Source organism: Narcine bancroftii, chromosome 5 (genome assembly GCF_036971445.1).
Source record: "Narcine bancroftii isolate sNarBan1 chromosome 5, sNarBan1.hap1, whole genome shotgun sequence".
In the NCBI taxonomy this organism is placed as follows: Eukaryota; Metazoa; Chordata; class Chondrichthyes; order Torpediniformes; family Narcinidae; genus Narcine; species Narcine bancroftii.
The window spans coordinates 120,576,429-120,595,882 of record NC_091473.1 but is presented as its reverse complement, the minus strand read 5'-3'; the positions used below and the strand labels follow the sequence as shown (position 1 = coordinate 120,595,882).

General features: G+C 43.6%; 1 protein-coding gene across 1 annotated transcript in view; it reads left to right on the top strand.

Annotated features, from left to right (window-relative positions):
• The window catches only part of LOC138765329 (ciliary microtubule-associated protein 2-like), a 28,152-nt gene extending 20,531 nt beyond the window's left edge, over nt 1–7,621 (top strand). Inside the window, exons 7-11 of the mRNA XM_069942372.1 lie at nt 101–241; nt 2,381–2,548; nt 2,661–2,783; nt 6,771–6,898; nt 7,488–7,621. Coding sequence (XP_069798473.1) covers nt 101–241; nt 2,381–2,548; nt 2,661–2,783; nt 6,771–6,898; nt 7,488–7,539 — 612 coding nt within the window. The 3' untranslated portion in view covers nt 7,540–7,621. The remainder of the gene's footprint in view (nt 1–100; nt 242–2,380; nt 2,549–2,660; nt 2,784–6,770; nt 6,899–7,487) is intronic.
• The last annotated feature ends 11,833 nt before the right edge of the window (nt 7,622–19,454 follow it).

Below are 19,454 nucleotides of genomic sequence, written 5' to 3'. Positions count from 1 at the left end.
TGTCTGAAAGACATTTTTGCTCTATAATTGCAGATGATAACTTCTAGGCTGCTCTAAGTAGAGTCCATTTCACTTTTAAAATATCCTATCTTTTACTTAGGGTTGCGACTTGGCACCAAATACCTACAAGCTTGCAAGTGGCTTAGACCAGTTGTTGCAACGGGTGGTCAGTAAGCGTGGTCCTTATGATCTATTTACAGATGAAAGGGGAAATCGGATAAAAACAGGTCACTATGCCACAGTACGTACTTGTAAGTTAAACTTGATTCAAAATAAGTTATTCCTTTTTGCCCACTTCTTAACCAAGAAAACACTGAAGACAGCTATGAAATACTGGCCACTTTACGGAGTCAAAACATTGAGGACTTAAATTTAATAGTGCCCAATTACAGGCTTTTGTGGCTGGCCTTGCAGAAGAGGCAGGATTGAAAATTTATTCTCAGACCGAATTGGTGTAAATTGGGCAATTGCAGCCATGCTGAACTGGACATTCATTGGCCTTTCAAGTGTTGTAATTCTAGATACTGCATTTTACAGCATGGAAACTTGCCCATGCCGACCATCTTATCTAACCAACCTTGTTTCATTTGCCATGTGTTTGGTCAATGCTCCCCAAAACTTTTCCTATTCATTTTTCTGTCTCAATGCCTTTTAAGCGTCACGTCCGCTGACTGTTCAGACCAAGTACCTACCGCTATCTTTGAGAAAGATACCCTTCAGGCCCTTTTAAAAAATGTTCCCCTCTAACCTTAGATCTCTGCTCTCCAATTGTTGACTCCTATACTGTGGAAGGAAGTCTGAATCCATGGACTTTCAAAGTCTCTGAAGGAACCCTCATTTGCTTCTCTTTTTGTTATTGGTGTCAGGCTATGTGTCTTTATGGTAAACAAATGTTAACAAGTTTTGCACATTTAGGTACAACAATAAAGGAATATTGTATCTGACCATTTATCATATCTACGCCGCTCATGATTTTATAAACCTCTATACAGTCCCTTTTAGTCTCCTATGTTCCAGGTAAATCCGTCAGGTTAGAGTGAGGCAAATCGTTTTAGAGATTGGTGGAAGTTGGGCTGCAGTAATATGTGAAATTAAGAATCAGTTGAAGACTGAAATACAATGTGCTCTTTATAGGCAGATATATTTGGGGGGAAAACTGTAAAATTTAATGATGGTGCAAAGAGATGTGGCGATGGATAGGGAATCACATGCTAAACATACTTATTGCACCTGTGTTATAGTTGTAAAATGCACAAGATTTATAGCCCTCTTCCTTTTGTTATTATAATGCAAATGACAGATAGCTCTCTTATTCCTCTCTGTCCAGACATTACAAGTTTCAAAAGTATTTTCTACTTGTTACTAATTTCCCAGGATTAGCACCGTCACTGGTTAGAAAAAAAATGGATACTTCTAAGGATGAGATCAAGAAACTTTAGGGACAACATACATACCAAGCGCGTACTCTTTGAAATAGGCACTCCTCCCAGTGGGATGGAGCCAATGCCTTTTCCAGTGATGTGCTCAATTTGAATTGAACTTATGAGTTGCTACGCTTGAAAACTGCTCCCCAAAGGCAACTTGCCAATTCACGGAGGCGCGAGAGACTGCAGAGGTTGGAACGAAGAGCAAACTGCTGGAGGAACTCAGTAGATCAGGCAGCATGTGTGGAGAGAAGGAGATGGTTGACATTTAGGGACAAGATCTTGCATCAGGACTAAGGCAGGTCTTGATCCAAAACATCGACTTTCTCTCCACAAACGCTCCCTGGTCCATTGAGTTGCTCCAGCAGTTTGTATGTCACTATTGAATCATTCAGCGGAGGGAGAGTAATGAGGTCTAAGCACTTTGATTCCTCATTAATGGTATCGTTACAATGTGCTTCATTTTCTGCAGTTATGACTAGATTAGGATTGATTCCTTGGAATGATTCCACCCTTATTTTTACTGTTTTAAAAGTAGACATACAGCACGGCCCTTCTGGCCCACGAACCTGTGCCACCCAATTGACCTATATTCCCACACCAGATCCCACGCTGTCATGCTGCCACATATTCTCTTTTTTTAAAAAAGAAGCTAAATGTCTTTGATAACTTTTACATGCCATGTCAACTTTGCAAATGTTTATCATTGTCAAAACTATTATAGAAAATATCTCCAATTTCTAGCATACTCTTAGAAATGCATTAGAATGCTGTCCAGGGTAATTAATACATTGCAGCCTCAAATTGAAGGCTAAAAGAACAATTTTAAGTTCAATGGTTGAGAAAGCAGTCTTGCATGGATGTCTGTACTGTACTGGTAATTAGCAAGTGTAGATACAGACAACAGCAGGGAACATCTGGAATAAATGAGTGAAATAAACCTGTTCTTGTTCTAGGATCCACTGAACCTCAGCCCTGGAATGTATAACATCAAATCATTTACCGATGACCTTTGGAATGCAGAAAAGAAAAATCATGGAAAATTCAGGACAGCTAAACAGTACCCATTTCCCCCTGTGGAGAGAATATATTACACCACTAAAAATCTGTTTCAGCAACCAGCAGTTAGTCCCAGGGATTTCTACTTCATTACATTTTCCTGAAGTCAATAGACAATTCTGCTGTAATTGTGCTGATGCCTTGTCCTGGTAACTTTGTTTTCTTGTGACTCAACAGAATAACTGTGACTTTTATAATGTGAAGCAACCTTCCAGACCAGAAAATCGTAATCGGCCTCCATTTTTGTCATCCAGTAGCCGAGAAGGACGTGTACCTGTTAAAATGCTCACCTTTAACCATGTAAGTGTGAAATCCGTAACTCACACACACGCACACTCCAGTGTGTGAGGACTTCAAAGCATTTCAATGGTTTTCTCTTGACACTGTAAGGTAAAAACATCATGAGATGGGACCGGAGAAGGGGTCACCCAGTACTAAGGAGTAACAGAATGCAGATGTGACCTTGTACACTCAAGATAAGCTTTGCACTAACAAGAATGATGTGCAGCAGACTAAGAGAAGGATAGCAACAGTTTATTCATTGGACAATGTCATGGTATGATCATTTACTAAGTACGTATCCTGAGGTATAAAAAAAACACCACTTGCTGATAACGGCAGAATGCGCCTTCTCCAACTAACACTGTTAGTTGCAAGTGTTACAATCCGGTAATAAAGAACAAAGAACCTTGATTTCGACTCATTCTGGTGTCTGACTCACTCATTCATGAACAAAGCAGACCTAACAACACCTAGAGTTAGAATCTGTAGTTCCACAGTTGCAAAAGAATGATATGGTCCTTGAACTTCATCCCTGGATGCGACCATTTAGTCATGCTATCCAACTGCACTCTTTTTCCAAAATTGATTCCAATGAAGTTTGATGAACATGTTTCAGAGGGAAAATACTGTGCAGTGACACTAATAAAGATATGTGATATACGCATAAAGTTTTAGTTTTAAGTCTGAAGTTCTGGACTTTTTTTCTTTAAAAAGAACTTGCGTAATGTTAGGTGCAGAAAACCGGCCCTTTCGGCCTTTTAGTCTGTGCCAAACTATTATTCTGCCTTGTCCCATTGACCTGCACCCAGACTATAGCCCTCCTTAACCCTCCCATCTATTTTTCTTAAATTAAGTCCACATTCAGCATTTCAGCTGGCAGCTCTTTCCACACTCTCACCACTCTCTGTGTGAAAGAGAGTTCCCCCCCCCCCACCCCCTTAACTTTCCTCCTCTGGTTTGTATCTCACTTAACCTCAGTGCAAAAAGCATACATGCATTTACTCCATCTATACCCCTCATATTTTCATGATGCTTTTATCAGCTCGACATGAGGCCTCAGATGCTGAGTCGACTTAATTGAAGAGTAAATCTAGTCTGTTGAAAAACAATACGACATAAAAGGCCTGGGCCTAAAATTTTCATAACGGTGCAATTTTTATGAGCAGCACATGATATCAAAACAAAGGATTCATTCAAGAAAACTAGGTGTTACTGCTTGGACTGCAGTCTCTTTCTGGATTGGTAAGGTACTGGGATATAGTGTTATCCATTTGATTGGATGCAATTGACGTGACTTTTTTGCCTGCTTCGGAGATTTGTGCAGAATCAAACCTTCATCGGACAAGAGACCAATCTGGTCACCCTTAACAGGACCTAGAACAAGGAGTTGGGCATTAGGAACTCACTACAGGCAGGCAGGCTTTAATTTGCATAATTTCCCCTTGACAATTTTCCCATCAAATTCCAATCTTGCCCTGCTCACCCCCTCAGTCAGAAACATAACAACAATTACAGCACGGAAACAGGCCATTAGGCCCTTCTAGTCCGCACCGAACCCAACACCCCTCTCTAGTCCCACCTCCCTGCACAATGCCCATAACCCTCCATCTTCTTCTCATCCATAGACCTGTCCAACCTTTTCTTAAATAATACAATTGACTCCGCCGCCACTATTTCTCCCGGAAGCTCATTCCACACGGCTACCACTCTCTGAGTAAAGAAGTTCCCCCTCATGTTACCTCTAAACCTCTGCCCCTTAATTCTTAACTCATGTCCTCTTGTTTTAATCTTTCCTCCTCTTCACGGAAATACTCTATCCACATCCACTCTGTCTATCCCTTTCATAATCTTAAATACTTCTATCAAATCCCCTCTCAACCTTCTACGCTCCAAAGAATAAAGACCTAATCTGTCCAATCTCTCCCTATACTCTAGATGCTTAAACCCAGGTAACATTCTGGTCAACCTTCTCTGCACTCTCTCCACTCTGTTTATATCCTTCCTATAATTAGGCGACCAGAACTGCACACAGAACTCCAAATTAGGCCGCACCAACGTCTTCTACAATCTCAACATCACCTCCCAACGAACTCCCTCCAATTTAACCTCAAACCTGATTACGAACTTGAACTTTGCCTTTAACCATATCACCATTTACGGAGCGGAAACAGGCCACGTTGGCCTTTCGAGTCCGCACCGGTTCAGTGATTTCGTGCGCCCCCTTCAGGCGTGGGATCCAGTAGGGATTACTCTGAAATCTGGCCATTTCCTAATTACACCCCTAGCAGTCAACTGTGGTCGCCCCCAACCCAACCTTTCAGATCATAACTGCCACTTGATGGCCCCACCAGCTTTCCCAACACTCTTCAATTTCTCTTCCCCACAAGCAACCCCCAAGACCCACATGAAGATGGAGCCAACCACTTGTCATTAAGGTAGAGCATGTAGACTACAGGTGTTTCCGTACTTTACAACATTTCTCAATATCGTGTGCAGTAAATGATGTTGACTTTAACTCTATGACTCCCTGGCACACTCCTCGGATTGTGCATTAAACATGCTCTTGACTTTCCAGTTGAATGGGGTAATATGCAGGGATGGCGAGAGAGGATTTTGGATCTTTGCCTGAAAGGTATTACTTTTGCATGTGTGTCAGGCTATTGCTTTTTGAACCGTGATTAAGCTCCAATGAGCTGGGTGCACCTTTAGCAAAGCCTGTTTGTTACCTTGACACCGTTTTGATAGATGTCAGTGCCTTTCAATTAATAGTCACCTATATCTCCAAGGCTGTGGTAATGGTGGCCATTTGTGAACTAAAAGGGTTTAGCAGCAATCTACTTGTTTGGTAATCAGCACTTCCTTCCCCACTTGGAATCACACAGGTGAGTAGCATGGAAAGGGGTTCTTTAGCCCAGCTCTTCCAAAAATGACCAAATTGCCCATCTGAGGTAGTTGCACTTGCTTGGCGTTTTAAATATTGAAATTGTACACATCTCTACCATTCACAACACTGTAGAAACAGTTGCCCTCATTTCCCGTTTAAATCTACACCACACCACCCCCCCCTCCCAAAATCACCTCTTTTCAACTCAGGGTGGGGGGAAGGAAATAAGATTGTTTACCTTACCTATGCCCTGCCCCCCCCCCCCCCCCCAACAAAGCGTCCTCTGCTCCAGTGAAAGAAGTCCTAGCCTCCTCTGAAGGCTTTCACCTCTGGGGGCATCCTCACGAACCGCTTTTGCACAATCCATGGTGGGTGTTTGTGTTCTATCAGTGATGAACTGTAACAGGTGTCAACTTTATCATTGTGGAACTAATAAGAACTAAATTTGATTTTAAAATGATGCAGAGAAAATTTACACATTTCTGCTCTGTGGAATTTGTCAAAATTGACTATTTTCATCTATTAACATAGAAGAATACAGCACAGTACAGGCCCTTCAGCCCTCAAAGTTGTGCCAACCCATATATTTCCTTCCTAAAATAAAGCACATAACCCTCTATTTTTCTTTCATCCGAGAGTCTAAGCGTCTCTTAAATGCCTCCAATGTTTCAACCACCACCACCATTCCCAGCAAGGCATTCCAGACACCCACAAATGTGTTTATTTTTTTTTAAAAAAAACAACTCACTCCTGATGTCTCCCCTTAAACTAGCTTCCCTTCACTTTATACACCTGTCCTGGTGTTTTTTGATCCAGCCCTGGGTAACAGGTGCTGGCTATCCACCCTATCTATGCCTCTCATAATCCTGTAAACCCTCTATCAACTCTCCTCTCATCCTTCTGCGCTCCAAAGAGAAAGTCCCAGCTCTGCTAACCTTGCCTCACAAGACTTGTTTCCCAATCCAGGCAACATTCTGGTAAATCCCCTCTGCAACTATCTTCTACCAGAATAGCTGAAATTTAATTAGACTAGGATTGGCAAATTTGAGCATCCACCAGGAGATTTACCATAAAGTTGACTTTTAAAAAAAAACTCTACCAATAATCTTCTTTTATTGCAGAACAATGTTGGTGTTGGTCGTTATGACCCCACAAAATATGCTTCAAGATCAGTGAATACTTACAATTCATGTTTCAAGTCCAAAACACAGCGATCTCTGCACAACTTGGAAAGGGACAGGTACATGGAGTAAGTCTGCATCCTTCAGCTTATGTACAGCTCCTGGTCTGATCAGGTTAAAATTCTGCTACTCTCAGAACAAAGGAAAAGGACCTTTAGCCCACCTCTCCAAATATTTATACGAGATCCATTTTCTCTTCAGATTGTAGCATTTGTATATCCACCAGGGGGCAATTTACAATGGCTAATTAACCTACTAGCATCTCTTTGGGATGTGTGAGGAAACCAGTGCACCTGGAGGAAACTTGGATGGTTACAGGGAGAACATACAAACTCCACAGACTAAAGACAAGATTGAATCCAGGCTGCTAGAGCTGGACGACAACAGTTCTACCTGCACTATTATGCAGCCCAATGTTCTGTTCTGTATGTTTTCTGGCTATATGGTGAGAATTTGATCCCATGTTGACTGTTTGATTCACTTCAGGAAGCAGTCAATTTTTGACATTTCAAAACACTGGGTTTGGTCATTTATGTTTAAAAGTTTCCATAAATAATTTTACTACTAATAATCTATGATCTGCTGCAGAGCCTTTTAGTAATCTTGAATTACGATTGTCTTGATCCTTGAACTCTTATTGCATTTTTATCTCCACAGAGAGCGGCTGAGAACCACAATAATCCTGTCAGAGCCAGATGATTCAAAATGAACAATATTTTTCAGTAAAAAATCTCAAAAAAAAACCTTATCTCCAAGAATGAAATAAAGGAAACAAATTCAAGGCACACAAATTTCTGTTGTCCTTTAATAAATAGTGCAATGCTTTAGTCATTTAAATTTGATATTTATTCTAGTCTCTTCCCTCTTGTTTGAAGCATAATCTGAATTGAGACGGAGAGCGGATGATACAAAAATAGAAGGAGGGGCAGGTAGTGAGGAGGAAACCAGGCTCCAGAGACAGATAGATTAGGAGAGGCTCCAATAGCTCATTCGTTAGGACACTGGTCTTGTAAACTAGGGGTCACGAGTTCATTTCTGTGAGGGGCGCTTGACAGAGAGCCACCACTTTTCTAAATGTAGTATTATGTGACAGTTTATCGACAATGAGCAAAGAAGGAGCAAATGAGATACAATGTGGGAAAGTGTACAGTTCAGGAGGAACATTTGAACTTGGAGGGGGACCTGGACAGAGCACATGTGGCAAAGTTGTTTTCCATGGTAGGAGAATTTTGGCAAGATGGCACAACTTCAGGATTGAAGGATAGATAGGAAAATTTTAGCCAGAGTGGGAAACCTCTGGAATTTGGTACAAGACATTGGCCACAGACAGGGCAGATTGATAGCAATCTGAATAGTCAGGGTATCTAAGTCTATGGGGAGAAGGCAGGTGACTTGGGCTGAATCAGAGAATTGATCAGCTCATGATGGAATTGACAGAGCAGACACATCCAGCTGAACAACCTACTTCTGTTCCTATATCTTATGTTCTTGTGAAGATCACAATTGTTCAGGGGCACTAACCTTGCAAACAACAGCCCCTCCAATATTTGAACATTTCTACGCAGTTATCAGTGGTGGAATAACTTTTCAAGTTGCTTAATCTAGACTTTTCCTGAAATATTTATTCCTTAGTCAACCCAATGATACAGGGTGCATTCTTTCATTGGAGACACAAGAGATTGCAGATGCTAGAATCTGGAGCAACAATCCGCTGGAGAATCTCAGCAGTTTCAATTTATTCAGCCATGAGTTCATCCATTTATACAAATAAGAACTATACACAGGGAATTGTCCATCTCTGCAGATTGTTTAATTTCCCAGGTTTTGTTCTCTGGCCTGGAATTTTTAAACCGCTTATGAATAGAGGTAGGGAGGAAAGTCTAATGGGGGCACAATTTTATGTTTCAAAATATATTTTAATACAAGGCATTTCAAAGTGCTCCTCACACAAACTATTTAAAACAAACATTCTAAACAGACAGATTTGAAAAAGCTCAAACCGTCAGAAGCAGTTGAAGGTCAATATCAAACCAAGGTTTATCGCCCTCAAAACACTACCACGTCATTGGTTTGAAAGCATGTTCATATCCCTGCAAACAGATGGTTGCTCACTTCCTGAAATCATTATTAATTTCTATCCTGGAGCATCAAAACATTAATAAGGACAAAAATTGTCATGTATCAAATACGGCTAAGATGTTTGATCAAGCTTTCAAAAATCCTGAAATTGCAAGCACAGATTAAGGCAAGAAATTGATCAGAAACAAATTAAATGTGGAACCACTTGTAGGGAATACTCAAGGAAACAGCAAACAATCCAAATGCAAGGGCCCAGAAGATGCTCAACAACCAGACAACCTTTGGGATTCTAAACTCCTGATCCAACATATACTCAGGCAGCCTAGAAATGAATATTGAGAAGATCCCCATTTCTCTTACCAATGCTAGTTTTTTAATAAGTTTTGAATTGTTTCTACCAAAGCTGTCAAATAATTAATAGGCATGAAAGGCTTCAACAACAGATCTGAATGGTTTACCTAACTAAAGGGGCAAGTGACATGCATTACAGTACACAATATTTTTTATTTAGACATACAGCACGATAACAGGCCATTTCGGCCCACGGGTCCATGCTACCCAACTTACACCCCATTAACCTACACCCCCGGTAAGTTTTGAAAGGTGGGAGGAAACCAAAGCCCCTGGGGGGAGGGGGAACCCACACAGACACGGGGAGAACATACAAATTCCTTACAGCCATTGCAGGATTTGAACCCCAGTCCCTTAATCACTGGTGCTGCAAATGCAATGCCCTAAACGCTTCGCCAACTCTGCCGCCCCACGCCAAAGTTAAATATAAAATATTAAAGTTGTGATAAATTAGATCATTTTTGGAAAGATTTTAGGAAAATTTAAATGCCCAAGAGACATTAATAATGTTAATGTCAAGTGAAATAGCAAACAGCAAAAGGACGCAAGCAAAGTTACAAATTAAGACAAAAGTAGCTCAACGATTACAAAAAAAGTAAAACTGTTAATCACGACTTAAATTTTCTGCTAGCTTTTGTTGTATAGAACAGAATTCCTCAAATATTATGTGCAGTTATAGGTTAAAAACAAATAAAACTTCCAATACCAATTGAATAGTCACAATTAATGCCAGGAAGTATATTTAGAATAATGCTGTTGTAAGGTCACCAAAGACAATGAATTTAAGCACAAATAAGTGAAAAAGCAGGGACTAAAGCCACTTTCAGATGGCCACAATACCCGACTGTAAGGCCGCACATTGTACTCCTATGCAGCTGTTGGGTGGATACCTGAAACTGGAGTCTCCGGCCAGGAGGTTCGCCTACCTAACTCTTCTTTTGTAGGTATAATGTCCTGCTCCGAGAATCCCCCATTGCAGCTGAAAGCAGAAGGGGCTGCCAGGTGGTGGGCTGATGACGTCGCGGTGACATCGTCAGCCATTGACTCTTGGCGTGATTTTGTAAATCTAGTCGGTGTGCATTCTCGTGGTGACTGGTGCAGTTTAATATTATCATCAATTTGCAGCGTACTATCCAGGTATGGCTTCCAACTGGTCAGATGCAGAGGTTAGACTGCTTCTTGACGATTTATCTCAAGAAGCACAGGAGAGGGAGCTGACGGGGACTGTGAGGGATGGTCCCACATATGAAAGTGTGGCCACTGCACTCTCAGCCAGTGGCCACATCTGCACGAAGACGCAGGTCATGACAAAGCTGAAGAACCTCAGGAAAATATTCCATGCAGTGCTTGATCACAACCACAAGAGTGGCAGTGGTAGAATGGGGTGGCAGTACTTCCAGCAATGCCACACTCTCTGGGGGTCCAGCAGCTCAGCAGCATTGCCAGTGCCATGGAGAGCCTTTATTCACTAGATCTCATCCCTGAGGCATCTCAGGCTGCAAACAGCAGTGCAGAAGGACTGGAGATACAGATCTAGGAGGTGCAGGACACCATGGATGACTCCACTGGCACAGCCCTAGATGCCCCCCAAGACAGCAATGCACCACTCGCTGACCATGGAAGTAGCTAGGTGGCACTCACACCAAGGGATACAGGTATAGGAGCATTAAAGAGATTTTGTTTATTGAGAAGCACATAATTTAAATACTGATGCACTTTTCATGATTTGACACTCAGTGCCTGGTCCCAGACACAAGCGGAGGAGGCCAACGAAGGTTCAGGTTCTCGCCAAGGAGCTGCAGTACATGATGTCCACAATGGACCAGGAGGAAGTGGAGAGGGACCGCCAGCATACAGAGGTGGCTCTGGAGCATCAGAGAGAGCTAATGCCAGATTTGAGGAGCCACAAGAATGCTGTACACCGGTCCAAAAGTGACAGGAAACTGCAGGCAGTGACATGCTTGTCATCTGTGCTTGAGCATCTCAGTGCTGCATTGGACAGGCAGTTCTCCACATTCCAATGATTCTTTATGCAAATTGAGGCCTGTCCATCCCAGTTCCCACACCCCTATGGATCACCTTTCATGTACCTTTCCCCTCATACTGGCCTGCAATATCATTCAACGACAACGTGTAACGGTGATGGGCACTTGGAGAGGTTGGGGTCCAGCAGTGTTTTACCCATCCCCCCCCTCCTCCCCATGTCATACGTTAGTGTCTCCTCCACTTGTCGTCATTAAATTTGGTGAGGACATTACTCCAGAATGCAGCCCCCTGGGATCTGTTCAACCTCTATAGAGATCGATTTGTTATCACGGTCAGTTGACTGAAAAGCAGCTTTCGTCTCCGTATGTGATGTCTATCCTCTGCAAGCCTTTCCACCTCAATCTGCTGCCTGCTGGCCCACAACCTTAGCAGGAATGGTGCCCTGATCTCACTAATGCACTGTTCATATCACTTGGAGCTGATAAGAACCTCAACATATTTCATGGTCTCACCAAGGATTTTGCGTATCTTGTCATGGACGCTGACACAGGCTGACAACATCCCCATAAGCATTTCTTTTCTGTCCTCCATGCTCCCGATTCTGTGTTTCGCTTCAGGCTTGACGCGCTGAAAATGACATCAAGGCAGCGTGGGCGGGACTAGGCCACAGTCCTGAGGAGTGGCATGGGTTGCATAGTGGTTAGTGCAGCGCCTTTACAGTGCCAGCGATCGGGACCAAGGTCCAACTTCCCATGCTGTCTTTAAGGAGTGTTTGGAATTAGGCTTTTTACAGAGTATGTCTGACAAGCCATTGGTGCAATGAGATGCAACATACCAGTGTTGACCTCAGAGGCCACGATACGACAATAAAGGCTTGTCATAGCTACACCACACAAAACATGGTGTTAGAAGTGAAAGCTGAGGAAAACAGTGGAATGTTTCCATGTTTTGAAAGTGTTATCAGGACTGTAAGACAGCCAGTGCTTGAGATGAGGACATGAGGAACAATTGCTCAGTGGAAGGACAGAGTTTTGCAAGTTTGAAATTGTGTATTTTGATAACAAAAGTGACCTGCTAAGGCCTGGCCGTGCTCCCGCAGATGAGTGGGGGGGGGGGGGGGACACTTGGGGTTAAGGGAATTTTAGATGTGGGAGTGGTTGAAGTATTTTATATTTTAGAAATTTAAAAAAGGAAAACTGAGAAATGAAAATGGGGAAAAGGGGAAAGGTGGTGGTGAGGAAATGAAAATGAGTTGTAAACAGAGTATGAGATGGCCATGTTGAACTATATGACTATAAATATTAACGGAATACATAACCAATTATAATTTTTTGTGCCAGTTTTTTAATTGTCTGCAGACAATATTGCAAAATTAGTGTGATTTGATAGTTTAGAATGGAGTTTTTCTTGTCTAAAGTCTGGAAAAATTTTGATTTTAACCAATATTTATTAGACGGATTAAGTCTTTATATAAAAATCCTTCTGGTAGAATGGTGACAAATGGTCAAATATTGTCAGCATTTTCATTAATAAAAATCGAAGAGGATTTTGTCCTTCTATACCTTCTGGCAAACCAACAATTTTCACATTATTCCTTCTGCTTTGATTTTCCAAATAATCTATTTTTCTTTCTAGCTCCTTCTCATGATCTCTTAATTCTATGACTGATTTTCCCACCTTCATCACTTTTTCTGTGTTAGAAGTCACTTGTTGTTTACAGTCCAAAAAAGCAGTCTGAAATTTTAAAAAAATCTTCATAAGATGCATCCAGACGTGTCTTAACCATATTTAATTCTGAACTTATACCAGCATTCATTTGAACCATTTCATTCATTAGAGATGTTAACATAGGTTGAATAACTGCATTCAATTGCATACACTGTGAATCATTAAATCTCAGCTCTGCTCTCTCTGACATAGTGGCAGAAGAAGGTAACTGCACCTCCTGCTGGAATTCAACAGAAGGCATTTTAAAAGTTTTACTGCAGGTCTGGACTCCCAGCGATGGCACCCCGACTTCTTCAGGGGGTCGCTGCTGGTTCCCCCCCAGCATCTTGTTGTTTTCTCATCCATTCGTGAATAAAAATTATTTCTTCAGATTGTAATGCTACCTGATGCATTTCCAACAATGGAGTCGTCTTCCTGCGTTAGGGAGGCGTTAGAGAATAACCCCATTGAAATTGAAAGGCTTTCCAAACCGGGGTCCACTTCTTGGAAACACGCACCTTCTTACCCGGAGAACGGGTAATTCCAGCACCATCCTTCATTTGGTGAGAAATAGTTTTTTTCAGCCTCCACAGGCGATTTTTGGGATTTAGGAAGAAATTGAGCCTGGGGCTGTTTCAAGTCGTCTAGGCACCAGATCTTCAGCACTTCGAAAATGTATCCTCTTTTGAACTTGAGATTGAGTCTTTTTACCATTAGTGGCCATAATAATTCCTTAATACTTTAAACTAAAATTTAAACTTGAAAACAAAGGGTTAAAAAACGGTTATTTAAAAGTCTGGCCAGAGAGGTTGAGATTGTACGTCTAGACTCTACGCCATCTTGCCATGACCCCCAGCATTTTCATTAATTCTATGACTGATTTTCCCACCTTCATCACCTTTTCTGTGTTACAGTCCAAAAAAGCAGTCTGAAATTTTTTAAAAATCTTCTTAAGGTGCATCCTCCACACTGTGCTGAGCCATCTGGAACACAGGAACACCTATGCAAGGGTACTTTTCGTGGACTTCAGCTCAGCCTTTAACACCATCATCCCCGATATCCTAGTCAGCAAACTGTCTGCTCTGGGCCTTCATCCTCTCACCTGTTCATGGATCAAAGATTTCCTTACAGATAGACCATAGACAGTCAAACTTGGAACCCACCTGTCCTCCACCCGTACATTGAGCACGGGCTCCCCACAAGGCTGTGTGCTGAGCCCTTTGCTCTTCACTCTTTACACCGCCGACTGTAGACCTGTCCACGCCAGTAACACTGTGGCAAAGTTTGCAGATGACACCACGGTGGTGGGGTTGATCACAGGAGGAGATGAGTCTCCCTACAGGAATTAAATCCTGAATCTGACCGAGTGGTACCGGGCTCATAACCTGATCCTAAACACCACAAAAACAAAGGAAATCATTCTGGATTTCAGGAAGCACAGGTCTGACCCGCTCCCCCTCTACATAGATGGTGACTGTGTGACGAGGGTCCACAGCTTCACCTTCCTGGGCATCAATATCTCAGACGACCTCTCCTGGACTGTAAAAACTTCAGCAGTCATCAAAAAGGCCCAGAGGCACCTGTACTTCCTGAGAATGCTCAAAAAGAGCAAGGTGGGTCAGAAGCTGCTGATTAGCTTCTACAGTTCCACCAGACAGAGCATCTTGCTGTACTGCAGCACAGTATGGTTCTCCCATTGCACTGAAGAAGAGCGGCAAAGACTTCAACGGGTGGTGAGGGCAGCAGAAAAGATAATTGGATGTCCCCTACCCACCCTGAAGGATCTCAACACCTCTCATTGCCTCAGTAGAGCACAAGCAATAATAAAGGATTCCACCCACCCTGCCCTGCATCTGTTTGACGTACTACCCTCTGGCAGACGCTACAGGTCAATCAAGACAAGAACAAACAGACTCAGAAACAGCTTTTTCCCCCAGGCTGTCACTTCACTGAACACACATATCCACAAATTCCCCTCTCTGTCCTCCACATCTATTATACATACAGCCGACACCCCCCCTCCATTCACATAAAGGACATATACGGCACTGTAAATTAAATTTTTTATTTAACTTCTGTGGTGCTGCCTGTGGTTGCGTCGCTGCATTGGTAACCTTGTACTGCTGTCATAAATCTCGTTGTATAACTTCTACAATGACAATAAAAAGCTATTTGATTTGATCTGATTCATGACAAAATTTGTGTGGAGGAGAAGAAAGAATTATCTTTTGTTCCCAAGCTCTCTGAGGAAAAAGTGCTAAAAGACGACCAAAAAGTGTTTTCTAATCAAATTTTTGCTTGAAAAAGTGGGTATACAACATTGAATAATCACTACCGAGAGGCACGCAACTTCAGAGGGCGGGCGAGGGGAGGTGAGCGGCCCGGCGGGCGAGGGGAGGTGAGTGGCCCGGCGAGCGAGGGAGTGGGACTTCCAGCCTTTGGCTCAACAGGCTTAGGCGAAAGCAGGCGAGGAGAAAGGTAAGCAGCATTATTTTAACTCAGTCATGCCTATGGGGTTAGTGCTTTGTACTGGGTGTCAGATGTGGGAACCATGGGTGAGTTCCACCCTCCCAAATAGCCACATCTGTGCAAGGTGCACCGAGATGCAGTTCCTTAAGGACCAAGTTGGGGATCTGGAGCTGCAGCTTGAGGACCTGCGGCTGGTAAGGGAGAGTGAGGAGTTAACAGATTCAACTTTCAGGGAGATTGTTACCCTGAGACCAGATATGTCAGGTAAGTGGGTAACTGTCAGGGGAGGGAAGAAAAATGCCTGGAAAATGGAGAGCACACCTGTGACTTACCCTCTCAGCAACAGGTATATTGTGTTGGATGCTGTTGAGGGAAATGACCTGACAGAAGCTGGCCGCAGTGACCAGGTCGCTGGCACTGAGCCTGGCACGGTGGTACTAAAGGTAAGGAGGAATGCAGTGGTCATTGGGGACTCCATTGTCAGAGGTACACAGACAAGAGATTCTGTGAGCCAGATAGGTATACCCACATGGTGTGCTGCCTCCCTGGTGCAAGGGTACGGGATATCTCAAATCGGGACCAGAGTATTCTAAAAGGAGAGGACGAGCAGCCTGATGTCTTGGTACATGTGGGTACCAATGACATAGATGAAAAGAGGGAGGAGGTACTGAAAAAGGATTACAGCGAGCTAGGACGGAAGCTAAGAAACAGGACCGCCAGGGTGGTGATCTCTGGATTGCTACCTGTGCCAAGTGCAACTGAGGACAAAAATGGAAGGTTAAGACAAATGAATGTGTGGCTGAGGGGCTGGTGTAAAAGACAGGGTTTTGACTTCTTGGACCATTGGGATCTCTTTTGGGGAAGACATGACCTTTACAAGAAGGATGGGTTACACCTAAACCCAAAAGGGGTCAATAGGTTTGGTACAGCCGTCGGATGCAGTTTAAACTAATTTGGCAGGGAAGTGGGAACCTGTATGATAGGACAAAGGACAGGAAAGATAAAATAGGAAAAGTTAGGTTAGGCAGCGAAAGTAAAAAATCAGAAAGAGCAAGGAGGGTGAAAAAAGCAATTCTGAAGACTTTATATCTTAATGCAAGAAACATTCGGAACAAGGTAGACGAATTAGCTGTGGAATAGCTGGACTTACCGGGGCTTGGGCTCAGAAAGGTCAGTCTCTGGGTCGGAGGAGACAGTGAGTCAGTGCCTGGTGTCGGGTGAGAGGAGGAGGAGCCAAGAGACAGCATCAAGGGTGAGTAGAATAAATAGCTGGACTTTCTGGGGCTTGGGCTCAGAAAGGTCAGACTCGGGGTCGGAGGAGACAGTGAGTCAGTGTCTGGTGTAGGGTGAGAGGAGGAGAAGCCAAGAGACAGCATCAAGGGTGAGTAGAATAAATAGCTGTACTTACCGGGACTTGGGCTCAGAAAGGTCAGACTCGGGGTCGGAGGAGACAATGAGTCAGTGCCTAATATCGGGTGAGGAAGAGGAGCCGGGAGTTAATTGGTATGGGCTAATAAAAGGAGTAGAAAGGGAGGGAGTGTTGGAATCTAGGGGTTAAAATATCACGGAATATATGACTATGTAACAATTTTATATTTACTTCATGGTTAAGGGAAAAGAGTAATGTAATTAAGTGGCAATCACAGCATGGAGCAAAGTTGGCTGAGTCCAGTAGGGGTAGAATTGTCTGCTCGCAATAAACAAGGGAGAGGAAATGGATGATTTAGGAGGAATGCAAACTGAAGGAGGTGGTGAGTAGCACAGGAGACACAGGCCAGACCAGAACAAAGAATGGCCTGCAAGAAACAAAGGGAATGGAAAACCAGTCTAGGAGGAAGATTAAGGCATGAGGAGGTGTTAAGGAGAACAGAAGAAATTGGCCAGACAGGAACAGAACGATGATTGGAAATATCTGGGGTAGGAATTGATTTCTGTTCAAAACAATAGGATGGTCTGATCTTGAGGATTTAAGATAAGAGGTCTACCTGAGATAAACTGTAGAATAGGAAATTGCTGGTGATATACTTTATGTAAAAAATCTAGCAAAGGAAGCCAACTTTTGTTCTGTATGGTAATTTGGATCTATATAAACTGAGCCAACTGGACAATAGGGGTCAGTCTTGGGGAATAGCTCACTGTACAGGTGACCTATGAACTAACGACTGACCCAGAGCTCTGTTAAGCTTTATTCTTGTGCTGTGTAATAAACTGATTGTTGAACCGAATACCTTCTCCTATCACTTCATTCTAAAGAACACGCTGGACTCCGACGATACATAGACTAAATTAAGGGTAGGGTAAAGCCAGAGTCCGACAATTTGGTGACCTCGACGTGATGAAGATGGAGAAGTGACGGAAGAGAAAAAGACGACACAACAGTCGATTGTGGTGTGGTGATAACAAGTGGCCACTCAACAAAAGGAGGTAAGCAGACGCCTGTTTAAACGAAGTTCTGCTATTGGCACGATAAAATTGTGTGTTGTCACTACTCTGCAAAAGTCCTAGTAGAAGCCAAGGGATAAAGCTTCATGGGTTAGAGTCCCCTGTAAGGAACGGGGGTTAGAGTCCCCTGTGAGGAACGGGGGTTAGAGTCCCCTGTGAGGAACGGGGGTTAGAGTCCCCTGTGAGGAACGGGGGTTAGAGTCCCCTGTGAGGAACGGGGGTTAGAGTCCCCTGTGAGGAACGGGGGTTAGAGTCCCCTGTGAGGAACGGGGGTTAGAGTCCCCTGTGAGGAACGGGGGTTAGAGTCCCCTGTGAGGAACGGGGGTTAGAGTCCCCTGTGAGGAACGGGGGTTAGAGTCCCCTGTGAGGAACGGGGGTTAGAGTCCCCTGTGAGGAACGGGGGTTAGAGTCCCCTGTGAGGAACGGGGGTTAGAGTCCCCTGTGAGGAACGGGGGTTAGAGTCCCCTGTGAGGAACGGGGGTTAGAGTCCCCTGTGAGGAACGGGGGTTAGAGTCCCCTGTGAGGAACGGGGGTTAGAGTCCCCTGTGAGGAACGGGGGTTAGAGTCCCCTGTGAGGAACGGGGGTTAGAGTCCCCTGTGAGGAACGGGGGTTAGAGTCCCCTGTGAGGAACGGGGGTTAGAGTCCCCTGTGAGGAACGGGGGTTAGAGTCCCCTGCAAGAAATAAAGCTTCAGGGGTTAGAGGCCCCTGTAGGTAATGGGGGTTAGAGTCCCCTGTAAGGAACGGGGGTTAGAGTCCCCTGTAAGGAACGGGGGTTAGAGTCCCCTGTAAGGAACGGGGGTTAGAGTCCCCTGCAAGAAATAAAGCTTCAGGGGTTAGAGGCCCCTGTAGGTAATGGGGGTTAGAGTCCCCTGTAAGGAACGGGGGTTAGAGTCCCCTGTAGAAACGGGGGTTAGAGGCCCCTAGTAGAGATCTCGAGATATAAGTTTAGACACTTGGCCAAATAGAATAAGGTACATTGTGTTATAGTTATTTGGTTTAGTAGTGTATAAAAAGTATTTGTTTAAGGATTGTATATCTTGGGTAATAGTTATTTATTAAGTATTGTGTACAGTGTGCCGCTGGTGTTTATAATAATGTGTGAAGTTAAAAATCGGAACGTAAGATGGAAGGAGTAATTGGGGATGTATGGCAAAAGTTCGGGGAAGACAGATGGGTTCCCCCATCTGAAAACCGACAGTGGGAAAGAACAAGGAATCAATTACTGGGAGGATTACCGAAGGGAGAGGAGGTACAGGCTATGAAACGGTACGAATAGATGTGGAAAGAGCTGCAGAGTCAGGGGAAGGTACCGCTAGGGTTTGAAAAGATCCAGCTTGTAATATACTTGGGAGAAGCCGAGAGGGAAGCGGCAAAGGAGGTACAGGAACATGAGGCAAAGGGACAAGGATCTATCTGGAATAGAAGAAGGCGTAAACAGCAGAAGAAAGTGAAGGAACAGAGAAGGACAGATTTACATAATATGACATTGGCTTGCATGGCTGTGGAAGCGAACCTTCAGCACGGTACTAAAAAGGCATCCCCTATCATAAAGGAGAAAACGGGGGAGGAGATGACGGGGGAGGTTAAG